Source organism: Lissotriton vulgaris, chromosome 3_2, assembly GCF_964263255.1.
Source record: "Lissotriton vulgaris chromosome 3_2, aLisVul1.2, whole genome shotgun sequence".
NCBI lineage: Eukaryota > Metazoa > Chordata > Amphibia > Caudata > Salamandridae > Lissotriton > Lissotriton vulgaris.
In genome coordinates, this window is record NC_141690.1 from 313,264,881 (window position 1) to 313,284,136 (window position 19,256).

Here is a 19,256-nt window from a genome sequence, read left to right on the forward strand (position 1 = left end):
ACTTTAGCATTGGATATGCATGGTAAAGTGCACCAGAGACCTGTGGACAACAAAAATGATTTTAGCAAAACAGGAGGAATGAAGGCAAAAAGTTTGGGGATGGCCATCCGAAGAGGGCCAAGTCAAACTGCTACCATAACAGAGCTTCCATTTACGTATCCAACTCCTAATAGGTGTTTATATCCTGAGCCTGCGTAAGGCACATGACCACACGCTCACCAACTTACGGCTCTGGAGCCACCCATGAGAAAAAATTCTGCAATGCGCAACTGATGCAATTTGCCAGGAGCTCTGCATTACAAGGTTAACGCAGATTCGACAAAATTCCATCAATTCCGCCAGCGGAACCGAATATTTCACCCACCCCGAATCCTTTTTCAATGTGTGCAGTGTGTGTAAAAGTGGTACGTAGTGTACAGACAGAGGCATCAAAATATATTTGTTCTGGACATAGGAATGACATGAAATCTTCCTGTTTCTCGTGAATGTCATAACATATCTGGCTTTTCAGTGAATAAATGCCCAAAAGTTCGTACCACCTCTCTCACAGAAAGATCAACAATGCAAAGCAGAAAAGATCGCTACATTTGCCTCAGGGATGCCACTCGGCCTGTCGCAAATGGTGTATTAAAGTATGACAAGTCATTGAATTCAATGTAACTTTTTCAAATATTCACTCTCTACCTGAGGCAGTCAGCACTGGCAACTCTTTTTCCATTATTATCATCTAAATATAGTTATTCGCTCACAGTCTAGTGTTTTACAAAGACAATCACAGGTCTACAAAACTACCGAAATCTAATCAATTACAATAAAATTTAAATAAAAAAATCTTATTTATATTTTTATTATTAAAGTTAACTGAAATCGCTGCATTTCCGGTGTAGAAAACATTTCCCCTATTTTTTTTGTTTATGGCGTTCTGAGTTTTTATGTCTGATGTTGACTGAGCTCTGCTAAACAAACGTTAGCGTAAAAATTGTGAGGCATATCATCAAGAATGGCATTACAATTATCGCCACTTTAGCGGCAGAAAACTGCAGCTAAAGCGGCGATAATGAGCTTGATAATATGCCCTTGAGAATTCCAATAGAAGTCCACTTATACCGGGAGTGGTGTGTCCAGCCTTGGGAGCCTCAGGCTGACAACATTGGGTGCTGAAATGTTGGGAGCTAACATGGTAAGGCAACAGAAAAAGTGCAAGGAACATGCCTTTTGCATCTCTTACATGGACCTATAGAGCAGAATCTTTTTCCCCACAGCCCAAACTGAAGAGCAATGCATATTAGATCTCCGCTCTGACCACTGACCACCTTGCTGTAGGACCCACATCTCAAAAGGATATGTAAATGTTTTTGTAATTTAGATTTCAGGAATGGTGGCAGTGATTTTTTCAAATTTATGACCTGTAAGGTCAGTGGAAGTAAAATGATAAAACCAATTGGACAGTGGTGTAACGCAAAATGATGGGGTCCCCGGCAGTATGTGACAGGGACCGCCACTGTACGTCTCGAATATCTCAAAAATATTTACAGGCTTTGGGCTTAATGGGGGCCCCCTGAAGGTTTAGCCTATCCCTTAACCCCCCCGCCCCCACTATCCCCGCATCGCAGGGGCTGCAGAGGCTTGTGCGACACCCCTGCAATTGAACTTCTGAGATAAATACAAAATTCAGCTAATCTTATGAGTTGCCTATTTCTTTGTTGTATTTATGGGTTCTGAAAACAGTGTCTAAGCAAGCTTAAACTAAATAATGTGGTTTTAACATTTCTGAATGCAAGACTTTGCACCAATTCACAATACTTGTTGTCCTTATTTAACCTATCTGCCCGCCTAGAGCTTTGGGTATACATTGCCCAGAAAAACAGGGAGGAACTGGTAGGAGCTTTCTACCATTGCATGTGTCACCATCTCTTTTTAAAACAAGTCTGCCCTAGGATCTTTGTCTTTACTACTCTGTGAGGATTCTATGGAAGTGGAAGCAGAAGCTGCCGGAATGGCTTCGGGGGGGGGCTGGGTTGAATGTGTTAATGGTTTGTTTAGCTGCAGGGCAACGGCCAGCTCTGTACCCACTGGACTATCATAAGCCGTGTTCTAACTTCACCTGTAGACAGTTCATGGAGAGTATTGTTTCCATTAGACACTCTCTCAGAACAGGAACAACATCTCACTGTACTAATTGTGTAAGTGCAGAGTACTGGAACTTTTGTCTGTGTTTGATGATGATCACTGATTCATGGCATTCATATTTTGCGTCATAAAAAAACTTAAAATTTACCTTGGAAAAGAAGACAGAGGAACACATATTTATGTACTGTGCAAGAATAAATCCTCCATCACTGCCAGAGTGCGAGAATAGGGGTCTATGAGGATGGCGGACGGATGGCCGCTGCCGGGCCGGCAGTGGCAACTGCCAGACCGGCGATGGACATCCGCCCGTGATCACAACCCGGAAAACCGCCAGCCCCATTAGCATAGCGGTGATGACCGTAGCGGTGAGATTTTCAGCCAGCCACTTTTCTGCCGGTACCAGCCCGCACGCCTGCCTAGCGGGTGGAACTGGGCAGCTACAATGGTGCCAGTGCAGGGCCAGGCTCCGCCGGCATGATTATGATGCCGGCGTTAGCTGCCTTTCCACGGCGGTGGGACCGCCATGGAAAGGCATGCAGAGAATGTCACCGGGGGCCCATTGTGGGCCCCCAATGTGTTGGGGGGTGTATGGGTGCACTGGAGGGGTACCCATGGTACCCAGCTACATGTCCCTTACCAGGTGGCAGGCACTGCATGCAGTGCAGGGATATGCAGGACATGCTCCTTTTGACATCGCTTCAGAAAAGGGGGTGGTGATGAACAGAGTGTCTGAATTAAGCAGACCACTCTTACCCAGTCCAAAGATCAGGGCTTGATCCATCACCGTTATTTATCTCACTGCACCATCCCAGCTCAGAACCTGGCTATATGCAAATCAGTCTGTCCCTGCCATTTCTTCACCAGAAAGGAGACAAGCTACCGGGGACTACTAATTGGACCGTTGGTTATGCCGCGGTCCTGGTGGGTGGTCTTTTCCTGTTACCATGGCGGTCGGGGTGATTTTCCAACCGCCATCCTAATAGACCCCTAAGACTGGAAGATCTGCACCTGCTTTGGCTTGAAGCTTTCCTCTTCAAAACCGAATTATGAGATTTTGAAGAACCATGTTCATGGTCAGTTCCATGGAAAGCAATAGACTGACCACCCTGGAGACAGCCACCTGTTTGCTTAGTGAACTTTTTTTTTAATTAGGATAAGGGGCCACCAATCTCTAACCTCTATGAGGCCCTTGGATTTTTTTTTATCATTGGAGGAGAGAGTGCTCAGCTTCCCTCCTTAAGCCGCTATGAAGCCCTGAGTACCTCATTAAATGAGACTTTTTTATGAATTAGAGGAGGGGCTGTGCATTCCCCTTCCTGAGACTCTATAAGACCCTGGAGACCTCATCGCCAGGGTGAGTTTTTTACAGGGGAGGGGTGGTGTCAGGCCCCAAACCATAGACTGACCTTGGAGACCACATGCCTCATGATCATGTCCAAGAGGTGCCCAGAGGATCCCATGCCACTGCGGTTTCTTGTCTGGGAAAGTGTAGGCATGCCCTGCCCATACTCTCCTGGGTAGGAAACCCAACTTTGCTCCTGCCTGAGCAGGAGGAGAGAGAGAAAAATGCTGCCAATTACCACCAGCACCACAAAGGGGGCTAGCTGGGGAGCTAGCAGGGGGCATGTGGGCCTTGGGGCTCCCCCGTATCCCCCAATGTGATGACATATACAGTTCCCCAGGTGGGCACCATGCCACCCTTTTAAAGAAATGGGGATCCAACCATAAAGTTGGATGGGGCCATAGAGAACCTGGGCCCTCTCTGTGGCCCCAACTATTCGCATGTTTTAGGGGCCCTAGGTATAGGGTGACCAGACGTCCCAGTTTAGCCCGGACAGTCTGGGTTTTTCACCAGTTGTCCTGGCAGATTTGGGCAATTTTGGCTCATGTCCCAGTTTGTAGAGGGAGTTGACTGAAAACAGTGAGAGGCACTTTTTTGGATGTTCCAAAGCTTTGCTATTTAGCAGCTGTTATAAGTAAGCAATTTAATTAACAGGAAGGAATTTGGTTGTACAAATTACATATTTACATTTTATATATATATCATCTTCTGTGATCCTATGTTGATACCAGCTGTCATTCTGCGCTATTCCGTGGGTGAAAGTTTGTAGTTCTTCTATTTTTCCCAAATATCCATGTTTTTGGTTCTCAAGATCTAGTCACTCTATCTAGGTTGGCACTGGGGCACCCAATGGGAAGCTGGCAGGGCTCCCTTTGTGACCTCCAACATTAAACAAGCATTGGCATAGCCAATAGGTCTCACTTTTGGGACCTTGTGCAGACAGAGGGATGAGGACTCAGTTGAGGACTGAGAGATGGCAAGTGAAGAATGATTAGTGAGGAACGAGGAGCAGTGGGTGAGAAATAATCAGTGAAGGTTGAGAAATGATAAGTGAGGTGAGAAATACAGAATGTGTATGGAGATATCAGGACCTAAAGATGAGCAGAGAAGGAGAAGGAATGGGGATGGCAGAAAAAAAAGTGAGGAATGAGGAAGGATGGATGCGGCATGTGGAGTAAGAAGTGGAGATTTTATGCAAGAAGGATAAGGGATGAGAAGAAATAGATAAGGAGTGAAGAGTGATGGCTGAGGAGTGATGGATGAGAAGTAATGGGTGAGAAAGGAAAGGTGAGAAATGAGAGTGATTTTGCAAGGGATGAGGAGTGGGAGCAAGGATTGAGCAATAGGAATGTCCCAAAACCATGTGAAATGCACCTGTTTATGCCATGGCAGAATTATTCACCCATCCCTACCTAAGTGCATATTATGTTAGGCGTAAACCATGTTTAATATGAATTAGCATGTGTTAAATGTATTTTATTAACTGTGTATCATTATCATGCCCCCTTTCTGTTTAGCACTGAGGGCTGAGGATGAGACAGCTTCAAAACACTCATTTGGCTCATTTGGCTCATTCAACACTCAGTGGCTGCTACTTGTGTGGGCCTGCTGAGGAGCCTTAACCCGATACTCGGTTTCTTTGACTCGAAAATCCGCCAGCTCATTGTTCAATCCATCATCCTCTCCCGACTGGACTATGCCAGTGTCCTACTTCTGGGCGTCAATAAAGCGGAGATAGCGCGATTGCAACGCGTACAGAACTCTGCGGCGAGAGCCTTGGTGGGTCTCCCCCGCAGGTGCTCAGTCAGAGCTACCATTCGAAAACTGCAATGGCTGCCCATTGAATCTCGCATTCAATTCAAAACCCTTACTATGGCATTCAAGATCCTCAAATCTGGATGTCCAGAACTCCTGCGCCCGCTCCTAACACCCTATGAGCCACAGCGCAACTTGTGCTCATTAGGTCAGCACCTAGTGACTGTTCCCCGGACTAAGCTCTGTCGCACTGGTGGTCGTTCCTTTCGGGTTCTGGGAGCTAAGCTCTGGAACTTCTTACCACTAAACATTTGTTCCCTGGAAAATCTGTCTGCCTTCCGGAAGGCTATCAAGACCCATCTGTTCCCCTCTTCCTAGGATCCCCTCTCTCACTTCCCTTCCTTCTTAGTACAGCTTCTGTCGTTCTTCAGCGCCGGCACGCCTCGTTGCTGGGGCAGCTGTTGCGCTCAATCAAAAAGATAACATAACATAACATAACATTTGGGGTAAAGCATTGGAAAACGGTACATTTTCTCCAAATTCAAGCTGCTACTGAGAGATTTAAATAACATACATGGTGTGTTATGCTACCTCAACACGTTTTCCAACAGAACAAAAAAAAACTCTCCTCAAAACATGACCGGTTGCCTTGCCCACAGAGAGGCAAAACTATAGAAATAAGCAGGCTGTGCAGTCGTCCTTCATCATTGAACGCGTTTGTGGAATATTAGACTTGAAAATATTTTATTACAAAGCATTATTCACTACATTCTCTTCCCCTTAATTCAGCTCTATAAACTGGGCAGGTTGATTTTTTTCTGTTCTGTTTCAGAGTGCTCTCATCTGCCGCATAAAGGGTTGCTGCACCGCAAAGTCTCTCAATATTGCCAGTCGTTCAATAGTAAACACGCTCCTCTGGTGCCAGCAACCGTTGGAAACAATGCTATCGCACAGGCTGCAGCGAATCAAGGCCCTCCGGCTTGAAAACAGCTATGTTTAAAGTGCCACTGCCAAAGAAACTAAGAAAACAAGCATGCGGCAGCAGGGGAGGGGGCCTACACGATTCCCTTGCGGGAGCGTGCGACCATATAGCGCCACCATATGACGCTGCGCACTTCCGCAAGGAAATCGCCGGATGTGCACATGTTGCCATTTCAAGTAATGCAACGCGTGCGCGTTTTTGCCCGCAAAGCTGTGTCGATGGCATGAGGTCTCTCTCCTATGCAACGCTTGAGCTGTCTCAAGACTTGAATTTTATCGGGGGTCCCTTTCCCACTGATCTGAACAGGCTGTGACCTTGAGTTCCCTCACTCTGGAATTCTGGAGGGGGTTTTTCTTCCCGGTTTGGCTCTGGTTGAGGCTTCTGAATCTCATGGAAGCAGCAGTGTTCATGGTGCATTGGGTGCGGTTTAATCTCAGGCGTCTGTGGGTGCATCTGTTGGACCGTTGAAATCCTTTGTCTCAGAATTTGGCCCTTCTGGTTCCGGTGTCCCCTTCCATCCTCCCTGCCCTGCGCTGGTGGAAGGTGTCAGCCAATCTTTCCAGGTGTCTGTTGTTGCAGCCCTCTCCTCTGGCATTCCTGACAATGGGTGCCAGTGCTTTTGGGTGGGGGTGACGTTGAGTCCTGTTCACTTGAGGGTCACTGGTCCCTTCTGGAAGGGAGGCTTGTTTGAATTGGCAGGAGTTGACGGCGGTATCCTCTGCAGTCATGGGTTTCCACAGTGAGTTGTTGGGTCGCAATGTGGTGGTCCATTCTGATAACATGGTGACAGTGGCATAGCTGAATCATCAAGGAGGTATCTGAATGCGGTGGTGATTCCCTTGCTTTGTTGGGCAGAGGGCCATCTCTAGTCTCTGGCACCTGTTCATATCTGGGGAGTGGACAATGGGGTGGCGGATGCCCCAAGTCATTTTTCCCCACCTCCCAGGAGTTGTGTCTAACTCTGGAGGCTTTTCGGCTTGTGTGCAGGAGGCTTGGTCTTCCATTTCTTGACATATTTGCTTCCAGGACAATGCTCATCTGCCACGGTTCTGCTCTTGTGTCCATCAGGAGGAGGTATGGGGTGGATGCTCTGAGGATTCCTTGGCCATCACACCTGTTGTATGTCTTCCTGCCCCTTGTGCTGATCCACCGGTTGTTGGCTCGCCTGTTGCAGGAGTCTCGGGAGGTGGAGGTGGAGGTGGTGCCATTTTGGCCTCATCGGTCTTTGTTCCTATTCTGAGGCTATTGGCGGTTCAGTGTCCCTGGTTGATTGCCTGCTTTCGATCTCCCCTGCGTATGTTGCCTCTCCTGCAGCTGTTGGTTTGAGGGTTGAGAGGCAGGGGTGGCTGCGTTGGGGTTTACCCGAGCATTTTACCTTAGCTCTGCAACGGACTCAGAAGCATTCGACTCTCAGATCCTATGGGCGGCATTGGGGGAATTTATAGCGATGGTGCCGTGCTCCGGAGTTGTACCCCCTGGATTGTTGTTCTCTGCCTGAGGTGCTACATTTTCTCTGGGAGGGGTTTGAGAAGAGGTTATCTGTTTCTACTTTACCGACTCAATGGACCAGGATTAAGGCTTTTCATTACCCTTGGGGGAATTTGTCGGGTGTGATATTACCAAGGGGGGCGATAGACAATTATCGCCAGTTTAGCGGCCGTTTTCGGCCACTAAGTGGCGATAATTCTATCGCTGTATTAGCAAGCTGTCGCTAACTGATGTTAGCGACAGCTTTTAGGCGATAGCAAGCGGTTTGGGGCCCGCTTTGCATGTCAGCGATATTTATCGCTAATGACATGCAAAGTGGGCGTACCTAACCTGTTAGCGACTGAAAGCAGTCTCTTACGTCGCTATCGCCTATTAGCAAGGTGGGCGTAGCGATGGAAATATTCCCGCTATCGCCAAAAACTAATGCCTGCTCAGACCAGTTCTTAGCCATGTTATCCAATGGGAGGTGGATAACATGGCTAAGAGCATTTTATCACTAATGCGTGAATATCGCTGTATTCTCAGCGATATTCACGCTATCGCCGGAAAAATTATCGCTTTGGAGATAAACGTTGCTAATAGCACGTTATCTCAGCGATAATTTCCGGCGATGCTTAGCGATAAAAAAAGCTAAGCCTAGTTAGCTATAATTATCGCTACTCGTTGGTAATATGCCCCTTGGTCTCTGAGTTACTGAGGAGTTTTTCTTTGGCCCGACAGGTGGTGTGGCGGTCGTTTCCTTTTTGGGACCTTCCCTTGGTGTTGTGTGTTCTGGTGGATTCTCCCTTTGAGCCTTTGGCTGAGTTGGACATCAAGTTTATGACATTGTAGGTGGTTCTTTTTTGATGGCCATTACTTCGGCCAGGCGCCTTGGGGAATTGGGGGCTCTGATGGCTCAGGAGCCCTTTTTGTCTTTTTCGGAGGATGGAGTGATCCTCCAGTTGGATTCCTCTTTTGCGCTCAGAGTTCCTTCTCAGTTCGATCATTCCCAGGATTTGGTGTTGTCTGGTCTGTGCACCAAGAGGGTGTCTGGCGATGATCTTCCTTGGTCTGTGTTTGCTGTTTTCCGGGCTTTGCTTATCTACCTGGATCAGACACATCCTTTTAGGAAGTCTAACTCCCTGTTTGTGTCTTTTGGGGTTTCCCCTTGTGGAGTCAAGACTTCTTATTCTTCCATTGGTCACAGGCTTAAGCAGGCCATTATGTTGGCCTAATCCCCTTCAGGTTCCCCTCCTCCAGCGGGTGCGCAGGGGCATTCTACTCGGGGAATGGTGGCCTCCTGGGCTGAGATTTGCGGGGTTTCCCTGTCGGAAATCTGTAGGGCTGCTACTTGGGCATCCTGTAATAATTTTGTGAGGCATTATCAAATCCAGAATTTGCTGGGGGATGATGCTCATTTTGGGTTGGGAGTAGTGCAGGCTGTGTGCTCCTGACGTCTTGTTTTTCTATACAAATAAATCACTGGGTTTTGCTGTCTGCCTTGTGTCCTGGTGGTTTGTTGTTGATGAATGCCAGTTGTTGCTTAGGTATTCCCACTTGTTTATGAATTAAACGAGGACAGGAGGGACCTGGGGGTAATGCCCTATTACTTACTGGTAATCTTTATTACTCCTGGTCCCGTTGTCCCAGGCCCATTCATTACCACCCTCCCTCCCTCCCGGACATGCCAGCCTTCATCTATGGCCTGGTAGTTCAGAGGAAATTCTGGGTGAAATATGTTTATGTACTCCCGGTGGGAGGGAGTGGGGTAGGGCCAGCATTCCTTTGTACTTTTTTTTCCTGTTGATATAGGATTATCTCACTTGTTTATAAATGAGATGAGGACAAAGGGACCAGGAGTAATGAAGATTACCGGTAAGCAATAGGGCATTGCAAAGAATAAAATACTCTCTGTCATATGCTACAGGCCAACTGCAAGCCATTTTCGAGTTCTCTTTTAGATGCTCTCTTAGTTTTTAATTCTTACTAGAATTCATCAGTGGCCTGCAATATCATTATCATCTAAAGTAGAGTATACTTTATTTCAAGTATAAAGTTCATTTGTTTTATTTAGCGATTACTATTTCATAGCACTACACATAACATGTGTTACTCATATCCCACTAAATGGTTTTATTCAAGCTTGAAAGGATTAAAACCCAAATTTGACCTTGCTTAAATTCAAAATCATGACTAGACATAGCTCCTTAGCTTGTCTGCGTGACTTATTATCCATGATTTAAATTATTTAACTGAGGCATTTCTGCTCATTTGTGACAAGTAAATGGATAGCAGCTGGCCATTAAAAGATTTTGATTAAAAAAAAAAAGATACAAATGTATTTGTATCTAACAATGCAGAATCTCTAAACAGGAAGGTTATTCTTTTACAGTTTATAAGGCCTTAAATTAACTTGGTTCTCCTTGGTCTTTTCACTTTTTTCAAGCATCTATTTTATTAATAACTGATTATGCCTCGGTTTAAATTGTTTTTCCTATGAACACCTGCGGCTTATTTCACTTGTTAAATTGAAATACAACTTAATATTCAAACATAACTCAAAAACTATTTGCTCCAATAGCTTTGTCTTATTCTATGTTTACAACCAACAACTGTGGGAGACAAAGGAAAGAGCTCTTACAGCAAGAATAGAAGCCAGTTCCAACAACAAGGAACTATTTGACACCGTCAAGGAACTCTCCAACCCCTCAACCACAGCAAACAAAATCACCCCTTCACAAAATCTCTGTGACTGCCTCGCAGACATCTTCCATGACAAGTTAGCTATGATCTATAGAAACTTCATCCCTCAGGCCGGACCCTCTGACTTTATCAAACAACAACCACCAGCACAACAGGTGTCCAACTGACCAACTGCAGCCAATCACCCACTAGGGCACCACTTCCATCAGAAAGACAGTACAATAAGAGCCCCCCACCAACCTGTGCCCCCAGTACATCTTCAACCTAGGCAGACCCAAGATCAGCCTTAAACTCATGATCATCAATGCCTCAATACCCACTGCAACCTTCCTAGAAAACTGGAAACATGCAGACGTCAATGCCCTCCTAAAAACTAAAAAAAACACTGGCCGACCCCATCAAACTCAAAATATACTGACCCAACTCCCTACTAATTTTCTCGGCCAAAGACAGGGAGAAACCAATCAATCAGAAACTAGCCAAAAACCTGGAACATCACCAACTCCTGGAGACCTCATAGACCGGCTGTTGAAGCAACTACAGCACCAAAATAGCCCTTATAGAAACCAGTGACAACAATCACACCATACTCGACTGAGGCTGGACAGCAGCACTCATCCTCCTTAATCTCTCTGCATCTTTCAACACCGTCTCACACCACATGCTTGTCACCAGACTCCACCATTTCAGAATCCAGTGATCTGCACTCAAGTGGATCACCTCCTTCCTCACAGGAAGAACCCAGCATGTGCACCTCCCACTTTTCATCTCTAAACAAAGGAAATCATCTGAGGAGTCCCACAAAGTTTGTCACTAAGCCCCACCTTATTTAACACTTACATAACACCGCTGGTCAACATTGTCAGATCCTACGGGCTCCATATCCTCTCTTACACCGACAGCACACAACTCATTCTCTCCCTCTCAGAAGACCCCAGCAACACAGTGATCAAATGTATGACCATTGTCGCAGGATGGATGACGTAGGACTGCCTAAAGCTCACCGCTGACAAGACGGTGGAACTGATCTTCGGAGGCAAGAACTTCCCCTGGGACTCCTCCTGATGGCCTTCAGAACTCTCCACCATCCCCTCACTGACTGTGCATGCCAGAAACCTCAGAACCATCCTGGACAGCAAACCTACTATGGTCTCTCAAATCAATGCCATCACATCTTCCTGCCTTTTCATACTGCGCATGCTACACATAATCTTCAAATGGCTCCCCCTGGACTCAAAGTACACCATCACCCAGGGCCTCGTCACGAGCAGATGGGATAACCGCAATGCACTCTATGCATGAATACCAGCCCACATCGTCCAGAGACTCCAGACCATCCAGAACTCTGCCGCTAGATTCAAACTCGACCTCCCTCAAACAAAATCACCCCTTCACAAAATCTCTGTGACTGCCTCGCAGACATCTTCCATGACAAGTTAGCTATGATCTACAGAAACTTCATCCCTCAGGCCGGACCCTCTGACTTTATCAAACAACAACCACCAGCACAACAGGTGTCCAACTGACCAACTGCAGCCAATCACCCACTAGGGCACCACTTCCATCAGAAAGACAGTACAATAAGAGCCCCCCACCAACCTGTGCCCCCAGTACATCTTCAACCTAGGCAGACCCAAGATCAGCCTTAAACTCATGATCATCAATGCCTCAATAACCACTGCAACCTTCCTAGAAAACTGGAAACATGCAGACGTCAATGCCCTCCTAAAAACTAAAAAAAACACTGGCCGACCCCATCAAACTCAAAATATACTGACCCAACTCCCTACTAATTTTCTCGGCCAAAGACAGGGAGAAACCAATCAATCAGAAACTAGCCAAAAACCTGGAACATCACCAACTCCTGGAGACCTCATAGACCGGCTGTTGAAGCAACTACAGCACCAAAATAGCCCTTATAGAAACCAGTGACAACAATCACACCATACTCGACTGAGGCTGGACAGCAGCACTCATCCTCCTTAATCTCTCCGCATCTTTCAACACCGTCTCACACCACATGCTTGTCACCAGACTCCACCATTTCAGAATCCAGTGATCTGCACTCAAGTGGATCACCTCCTTCCTCACAGGAAGAACCCAGCATGTGCACCTCCCACTTTTCATCTCTAAACAAAGGAAATCATCTGAGGAGTCCCACAAAGTTTGTCACTAAGCCCCACCTTATTTAACACTTACATAACACCGCTGGTCAACATTGTCAGATCCTACGGGCTCCACATCCTCTCTTACACCGACAGCACACAACTCATTCTCTCCCTCTCAGAAGACCCCAGCAACACAGTGATCAAATGTATGACCATTGTCGCAGGATGGATGACGTAGGACTGCCTAAAGCTCACCGCTGACAAGACGGTGGAACTGATCTTCGGAGGCAAGAACTTCCCCTGGGACTCCTCCTGATGGCCTTCAGAACTCTCCACCATCCCCTCACTGACTGTGCATGCCAGAAACCTCAGAACCATCCTGGACAGCAAACCTACTATGGTCTCTCAAATCAATGCCATCACATCTTCCTGCCTTTTCATACTGCGCATGCTACACATAATCTTCAAATGGCTCCCCCTGGACTCAAAGTACACCATCACCCAGGGCCTCGTCACGAGCAGATGGGATAACCGCAATGCACTCTATGCATGAATACCAGCCCACATCGTCCAGAGACTCCAGACCATCCAGAACTCTGCCGCTAGATTCAAACTCGACCTCCCTCAATGCACCCACATTACTCTGTGACTCAAACAGCTGCACTGGCTTCCGATCGTGAAACGTTGCCAGTTCAATCTCTTCAAACATGCTTTCAAGGTACTGCAAAACACTGGACCCTCCTACCTCAACCACCACCTCCACTTCCATCAAGACACCAGAAGCCTTGGTTCTCCCTCTATCACTCTCGTTCACACACCTTGGGTGTGCAGAAGCAGAGCCAAATGGGTGATTCATCTCCCACATCACAGGGAAGTCCTGAATGACCTCCACATCAGGACTTAGACCTCACTGCTGGAATTCCGAAAGAAGTTCAAGACCTGGCTCTTTGACTAGCACTCTGGTCCTTGCTTAAACCACAGCCAGACTCAGCACCTGGGCATCCTCAGAGGTGATAAGGCGTGCTCTAGAAATCCACTAGCATAACATAGCAGAACATAACATAGGGTTGATGCATTCATAAGTTCCAGGAACAGGCGATACACGGAAAAAGAAAGTATTACGATTTATGATGCTGTTTCCATGATTAATAAGGCCAGACTCCTGAAAATGTGTGAGAAACACATAAGTAAGCCTAGGGTAAGAAAATACTATTGGCAGAAAATATTTTTTTGAGTAAGGTCTAAAGTAAGACCTCCTTTGGGGAGGTTGGTCCATTTCTGGGAGAGGTTAGCTTACTGTAAATTGGTCAGTATTCTACTGTCAAATGAGTTCTATTGCAAACACTTGACAAAGGTTCTGGGGTGCACTGATTGAGAGCTACTGCAATCTGCATTTGTGTAATTCTTAGCTAGAAAAGGAGTAAGATATAACTACTTATAAAAAATGCTTTGTGAGTCTTGTCTTACTTCACTAAATTCAGCAACCAGTCCTGAATGGAGTGTCAGGACGGGGCGGGTCAATTCCTGCTGAGGGAGCTGTGCATGTCCCTTTGGCCGCCATCTTTCAGTGGCCAGCCAAACAAGTGTATTTTCAACTTCTCGAACCCAGTTGTTTTAGACAGCTAGGTTAGAGAAAGCACAGGCCTCCAGCACTCTTTAGGAGCGCTGATAGAGGCCGCTCCCTGCAATCCTGATGCTTCTCTCACAGTATGAGAGCAGCACCGGGATTGGGTAGTGCAGTTTCATGGGTCCGGAGCTTCCAGGAGCAAAGACCCCGAGCGAGGAGGATGTTGTGTGGCAAGTCAGCAAGGTAAGTGCCTTTTTAAAAATTATATTAATACTTCACGTTTGTTGCCCGCTCACCACCCTAAATACTTGCCAGCCGCCACTGCTTTGAAAATTGTTTTCCTAGCAGAAAAGGCATTATAATATAGTCCACACATCTGAGCGCCAGTTGATCCTTAAAATATAGCTTGCTTGGAGTATTGCAATGTTGTAAAGCAAATATGAAACAAGCAAATATATGAGACCTTTAGTCAAGAAGATACTGTCAATGGTGGATGCAATGAGCATGTGATCTTAATAGGAGGTAATACCTGTCTCCGTAGGTCTCTTGTTTTTTTGGTCATTTTATCTATGGCAATGTTCAGTGGGTCCCCTTTTTCCTTTCTTCCAGTCTGCAAGAAAAACATAAACAAAAAGTGGTTGTTATGCCATGTTATTCACTGTATCGAATAGGTGCTTCAGTCCAAGCACAGGCTATAGAGACAACAGACACATTCAATATGGATATGAAATTCAGTAACAAATTGATGATGTTGCTAAAAGCAGAGAATACCCATGTGGAAAACTGGCTGATGCAGCATTGGGTATTTTATATGCATGTTATGTGATATTTTGCATGCATGCAAAGAAATGGAGAATGGACAGTGACTACTTTTTTTGGGGCTTTGAGATACAAGGAAGGAGCAAGAGGGATTTGTTCTAAACTAAGTTTTTGCACGTCTGAAAACTAGGATAATGGATTTCATACTACATGTGATTAATTATCAAATAATAAATAATGTATCTTCACATTTTAAAGCTGAAAACGAAATTGAGATTACAACTGAGGTAACACCAGAGTGTTCGATTTCTTATTACACGAGCAACACTTTTTCGCACACTATGATTGTTCTGTGAAAACTCAGTCAATAACTTAAATTATTTAAAAGTCATAAAAACATCTGGCATCTTTGGAATTGTCTGAAATTCTCTTTCTTATGTTTTACCATGTCATGTACAATGGACTGGAAATAATCCTCTTCCTCCAATACCTAGTGTATCAGACATGGAATGTGTGCAAAAAGGTTATGCAAGCTTTTTGGTAGCATGACCTAAGCAGCCATGCCCTTGCCAGAGAAAATGTGTGATATATAATTCAATTCAACAAACAAATCAACCAAACAAAAGTCCAGATAAAGAAATAACAATTTTTTGAGTCCGTATCATAGTTCAGTGAAAAAGGAAACATTTAATAGCACATCAACAGTAGCGGCGGGTCTGCTGGTTGAGTGGCGGGGGAACAGGGGTAGGGGAGACGCGCGACGACAACAAAAAACAAATTAAACAAGCACCGCCTCTCCCCTACCTGCTCCACCACCGAGGAAACAGGATGCTGATTACCGCCCCTCCAGGACTCCCTGACCTGCCTCATGGTTGCCAAGGCAATATTTCTGAAAATATTGTCGTGCTCCCGTAAGGCAGGTCATGGAGTCCTCGAGAGGCGGAATCCAGAGCAGACAAATCTGCTGAACAGGAGCTTTTTCCAATGGCAGGCCTCCATTTCGCGAGGCCTGCCAATGGAAAAAGGGGGCGTGGTTTCACGCAGTACTGAAATCCCCCTGTTCACAATAGGTCTTTGCCTGCAGCAGGGCCATGCCCTGCAATGCAGGCTTCGACCTAAAAATGACTGACCTGCTGCATCATCGCTCTTCCGCTCCTCACCAGCACAGGCCCCCAGAATCCCCTGCTCCAAATCCTGATGTTGTTCTCTTGCTGCATGAGAGCAGCATCAGGATAGGTCAGAGCGCCCTCGATTTGCGGTCCCAGAGAGACTGGGAACCTCTGCCTGCTGTCTCCAACCCGGCAACACAGCTCGGGTTGGAGACAGCTTCAGTGTGCATGTGGGTTTGGCCATCCTGAGCAGCTGGCCAACCCCACATGCGCACTGACAACGGTGCCCACCACTTCCCCTTCGCCACTGCCCCAGCGATGTCCCTGTCCCCAAGACTCGCCTGGGAGAGAAAAATAATATGATAATACACCTGTTTTTTTATCATTTTATTTTTCATTTTGCAGCTGCTGGTGGAGAGAGAGGGGGCGACGCTCCTCCGCCACAGTTGAGGAGCCGCCGCTGCCCATCAACAATTCATTTCTGGATCTTGTAAGAAATGCCTGCCTATTTGTGCTATGTAAACCTCAGTTCATTACACATGAAAAACGTCATGACTAATTTGAAAACATATAAAAAGAGGCCTAATCTCATTGAGCCCGATTCTCATCGGTAATGGTGCATTTAAGTTTACTCCACATGTAAATATCATATTTACGACTGCAATACTGCTCTACGTCAAAAAACAGGTTTAGCATTCCTAAATAGAGTTACATCTTCAAAGACTTTTGAGTTAGTAATGGTGCCAGCAGGGTTGGGGAATGTGTGGGGAGTAGGCCTTACAGGACACCATTGCCATGTGAGTTTTCACCCATGAATGTCCACATTCATCATATACTCACTTCCAACCTGTTCCCATGTTGGCCAAAGTGGAAAAGGTTAGAGATTTACACCTGTCATGGAGAAGGGACAATTCCCGAAATTACAGGGAAGGTGACAAAGGGGTATATTATCCTCATGGAGGAAAAACATAGCTAGCAAGAGCATTTGTTTTTTTTTCTGTCGACTTTCGCAAGAAAAAATATACTTGTGCATATCTTCACATGAAATAGATGGAAATCAAAAACATTTTCCAGGAGCATGCTGGGAAACCAGTGATTGCCGTCCAGGCCCATCGACTACAAACAGGTCATTGTTTACAATCAACTTCTTTGCAATCAAGGTGACTCAAACAGTGATTGGAAGTCAGATTCCTCTTCCTGCAGCCATAACTGTGAACATCTTGTGCTTAAAAGTCTTATAAACGCTTGCAAGATGTTTAGGTACCGCTTTAGACCGATCACTGGCGAGGCTCATTAAGTCTTGCCATGTGCAGCATCTGTGACGGTGCCTTTTTATAGACAAGGCATACTCCATTCTGTTAATCATGTGAAGTAACACAGCATGTTGTCATGCATGCGACCAAGGCCATATGGTGACACGTGGTGCAGCCAGAGATGGAACTGAATTTTAAGCAAACATGCACAGAAGTCATGGGGGACTTCAGTTTATTCCAGTGTAGTCAAGTGGAGGACTTTGAATTAACTGTGGAGAGAGTGTGAAGGAAGTCTGAGAGAGGACCTAAATTCTCTAAAAATGGAGGAAAGAAATTGTGCACTTCAGGGGAAGATCCATGCTGTTGAATGAAGTTCTCAAGAAGGATATGTTTTTAGTTTTGAATTCAAGTTTCCGAGGCGTGCTTTTGTGAACAGGATCTATCAATCCCTGAACCAGAAACGCGAGCATTTTTTTCCCAATAGTCAATTCCTTTCCTAACAATACATGAACTTGTTTCCAGGCCTGCAGTGCCTGTAATGGGAAAGTGATAATGACTCCACAAGGACATCTAGCTACGATTGTAATAAAGCAAGTTGAACTTTGTCAGTGGCACTTAAATTCTTTTTATTTGATAGCACCAGCATTCGCCACCAGGTCTGTGGACTTCATAACAAGGAATTACACACACATTCCTTCGACAGCAGTGACAAATACTGGTAGGGCAGGATACCTTAAAACGCGAAGCATCAAAGGTTGTACCTAGTTTTGAAATCTATCATAGCCTTAGAGCCTGCTGTTGCGGTCTCTATCACCCATTAAAGGCCCGCTCCAGTGTTAAAGGTCTGAGCCAAAGGCCTCACAGAGCCCGAGGGGGTTGAAATCTCCCTAGGGCTCCGTGAGGCCTTTGTTCACAGCTGTTGCTGTAAGCAAACATTGGAATGTCTATGCTCCGGGCTTCTACCGGCCATTAGAAGCCTGGAGCACTCCATTGTTTTTAATGGAGCACTCAACATTCCAATGTTCTGATATATATGTTAACACCTTAGCTGCGTGTAAACATTTCTCCCCAGTGCTGCGCTGTCCATTAGAACTAGTGCTGAATGGACGTTCAATGGTCGTGCGCAGCAAAGGGGAGGTAGCGCTGCTGACGACCATTGGCCGTCAGCAGCACTTAAGGGGTTATAGTGCCAGCCCTATTCTATAGATCTGGAGAAGCATTTCCCGGAAATCTTCAAAACGGGGAAATGGCTGAATTTTTTAAAAGTATTATTTATTTTGTATTTATTTTATTTATTTATTTTACAGTTTTCTATAGCGCGAACATCACCCATGGGTATCAGAGCGCTTAACATCCTATGGTATGGGTTACACACACCGTGTATCTACAGTAGGAGAGCACCATCTCAGCCTCAGAACTGTCTTCTGTTCAATGTGACAGTGCCAACTGTTCTCAGCGCGATTGGGGTTCATTTGTTGTTTTACTGTAAGTGCCTCTCAAACTAGCTGGGAACTGCAGTCTTCAGGATGGGATGCGGGTAGCACTGCTTCTCTTTAAATGCAGCAGATCTCAGGCGCTTGTTTACTCAGGCTTTCAATTCATTCAGTGGCATAGAATCGACTATATTTATCAAGACTATACCTTTATTTGTACATTCCCAGCACTTCTCTGCAGGACTGACTTACTTTCAGTTGGAGAGCGCGCCAGCACAGCTGAAGAGGACTCCAGTACTTTCATATTGACATTACTGGCAAATCACACCAAGACTGCAGTCTTTTCAGGGAACAGCATCAGCGCGGCCTCAAAAAGACTGCAGTCCTTTCAGTGAAGCAGTACTAGCACTTTTGAGCAATACTGCAAAATTTTCAGATGAAAAGAGTGCGGACTTTTGAAGAGGACTACAATATTGCCACGCAGAGTTCTGTACTTTTGAACACAACTTCAATATTTTGAAATAGCATATCATACTTTTGAAAAATACTTTAATATTTTCATATAGAATTCCGCACTTTAGTGCACAACTCTAATATTTTCATATGGAGCTCCGTGCTATTGAAGACGGCTGCTATATTTTCATGTAG

The 19,256-nt window shown here is 45.7% G+C and overlaps 1 protein-coding gene across 2 annotated transcripts in view; it reads right to left on the minus strand.

The window, feature by feature from the left end:
* The window catches only part of CTNNA2 (catenin alpha 2), a 1,094,935-nt gene extending 1,080,277 nt beyond the window's left edge, over positions 1-14,658 (minus strand). For both annotated transcript variants that reach the window (XM_086964426.1, XM_086964427.1), the window contains exon 1: positions 14,584-14,658. In XM_086964426.1, the coding sequence (XP_086820552.1) occupies positions 14,584-14,616 (33 nt within the window). In that variant the 5' untranslated portion in view covers positions 14,617-14,658. The remainder of the gene's footprint in view (positions 1-14,583) is intronic.
* Between the last annotated feature and the right edge of the window lie 4,598 nt (positions 14,659-19,256).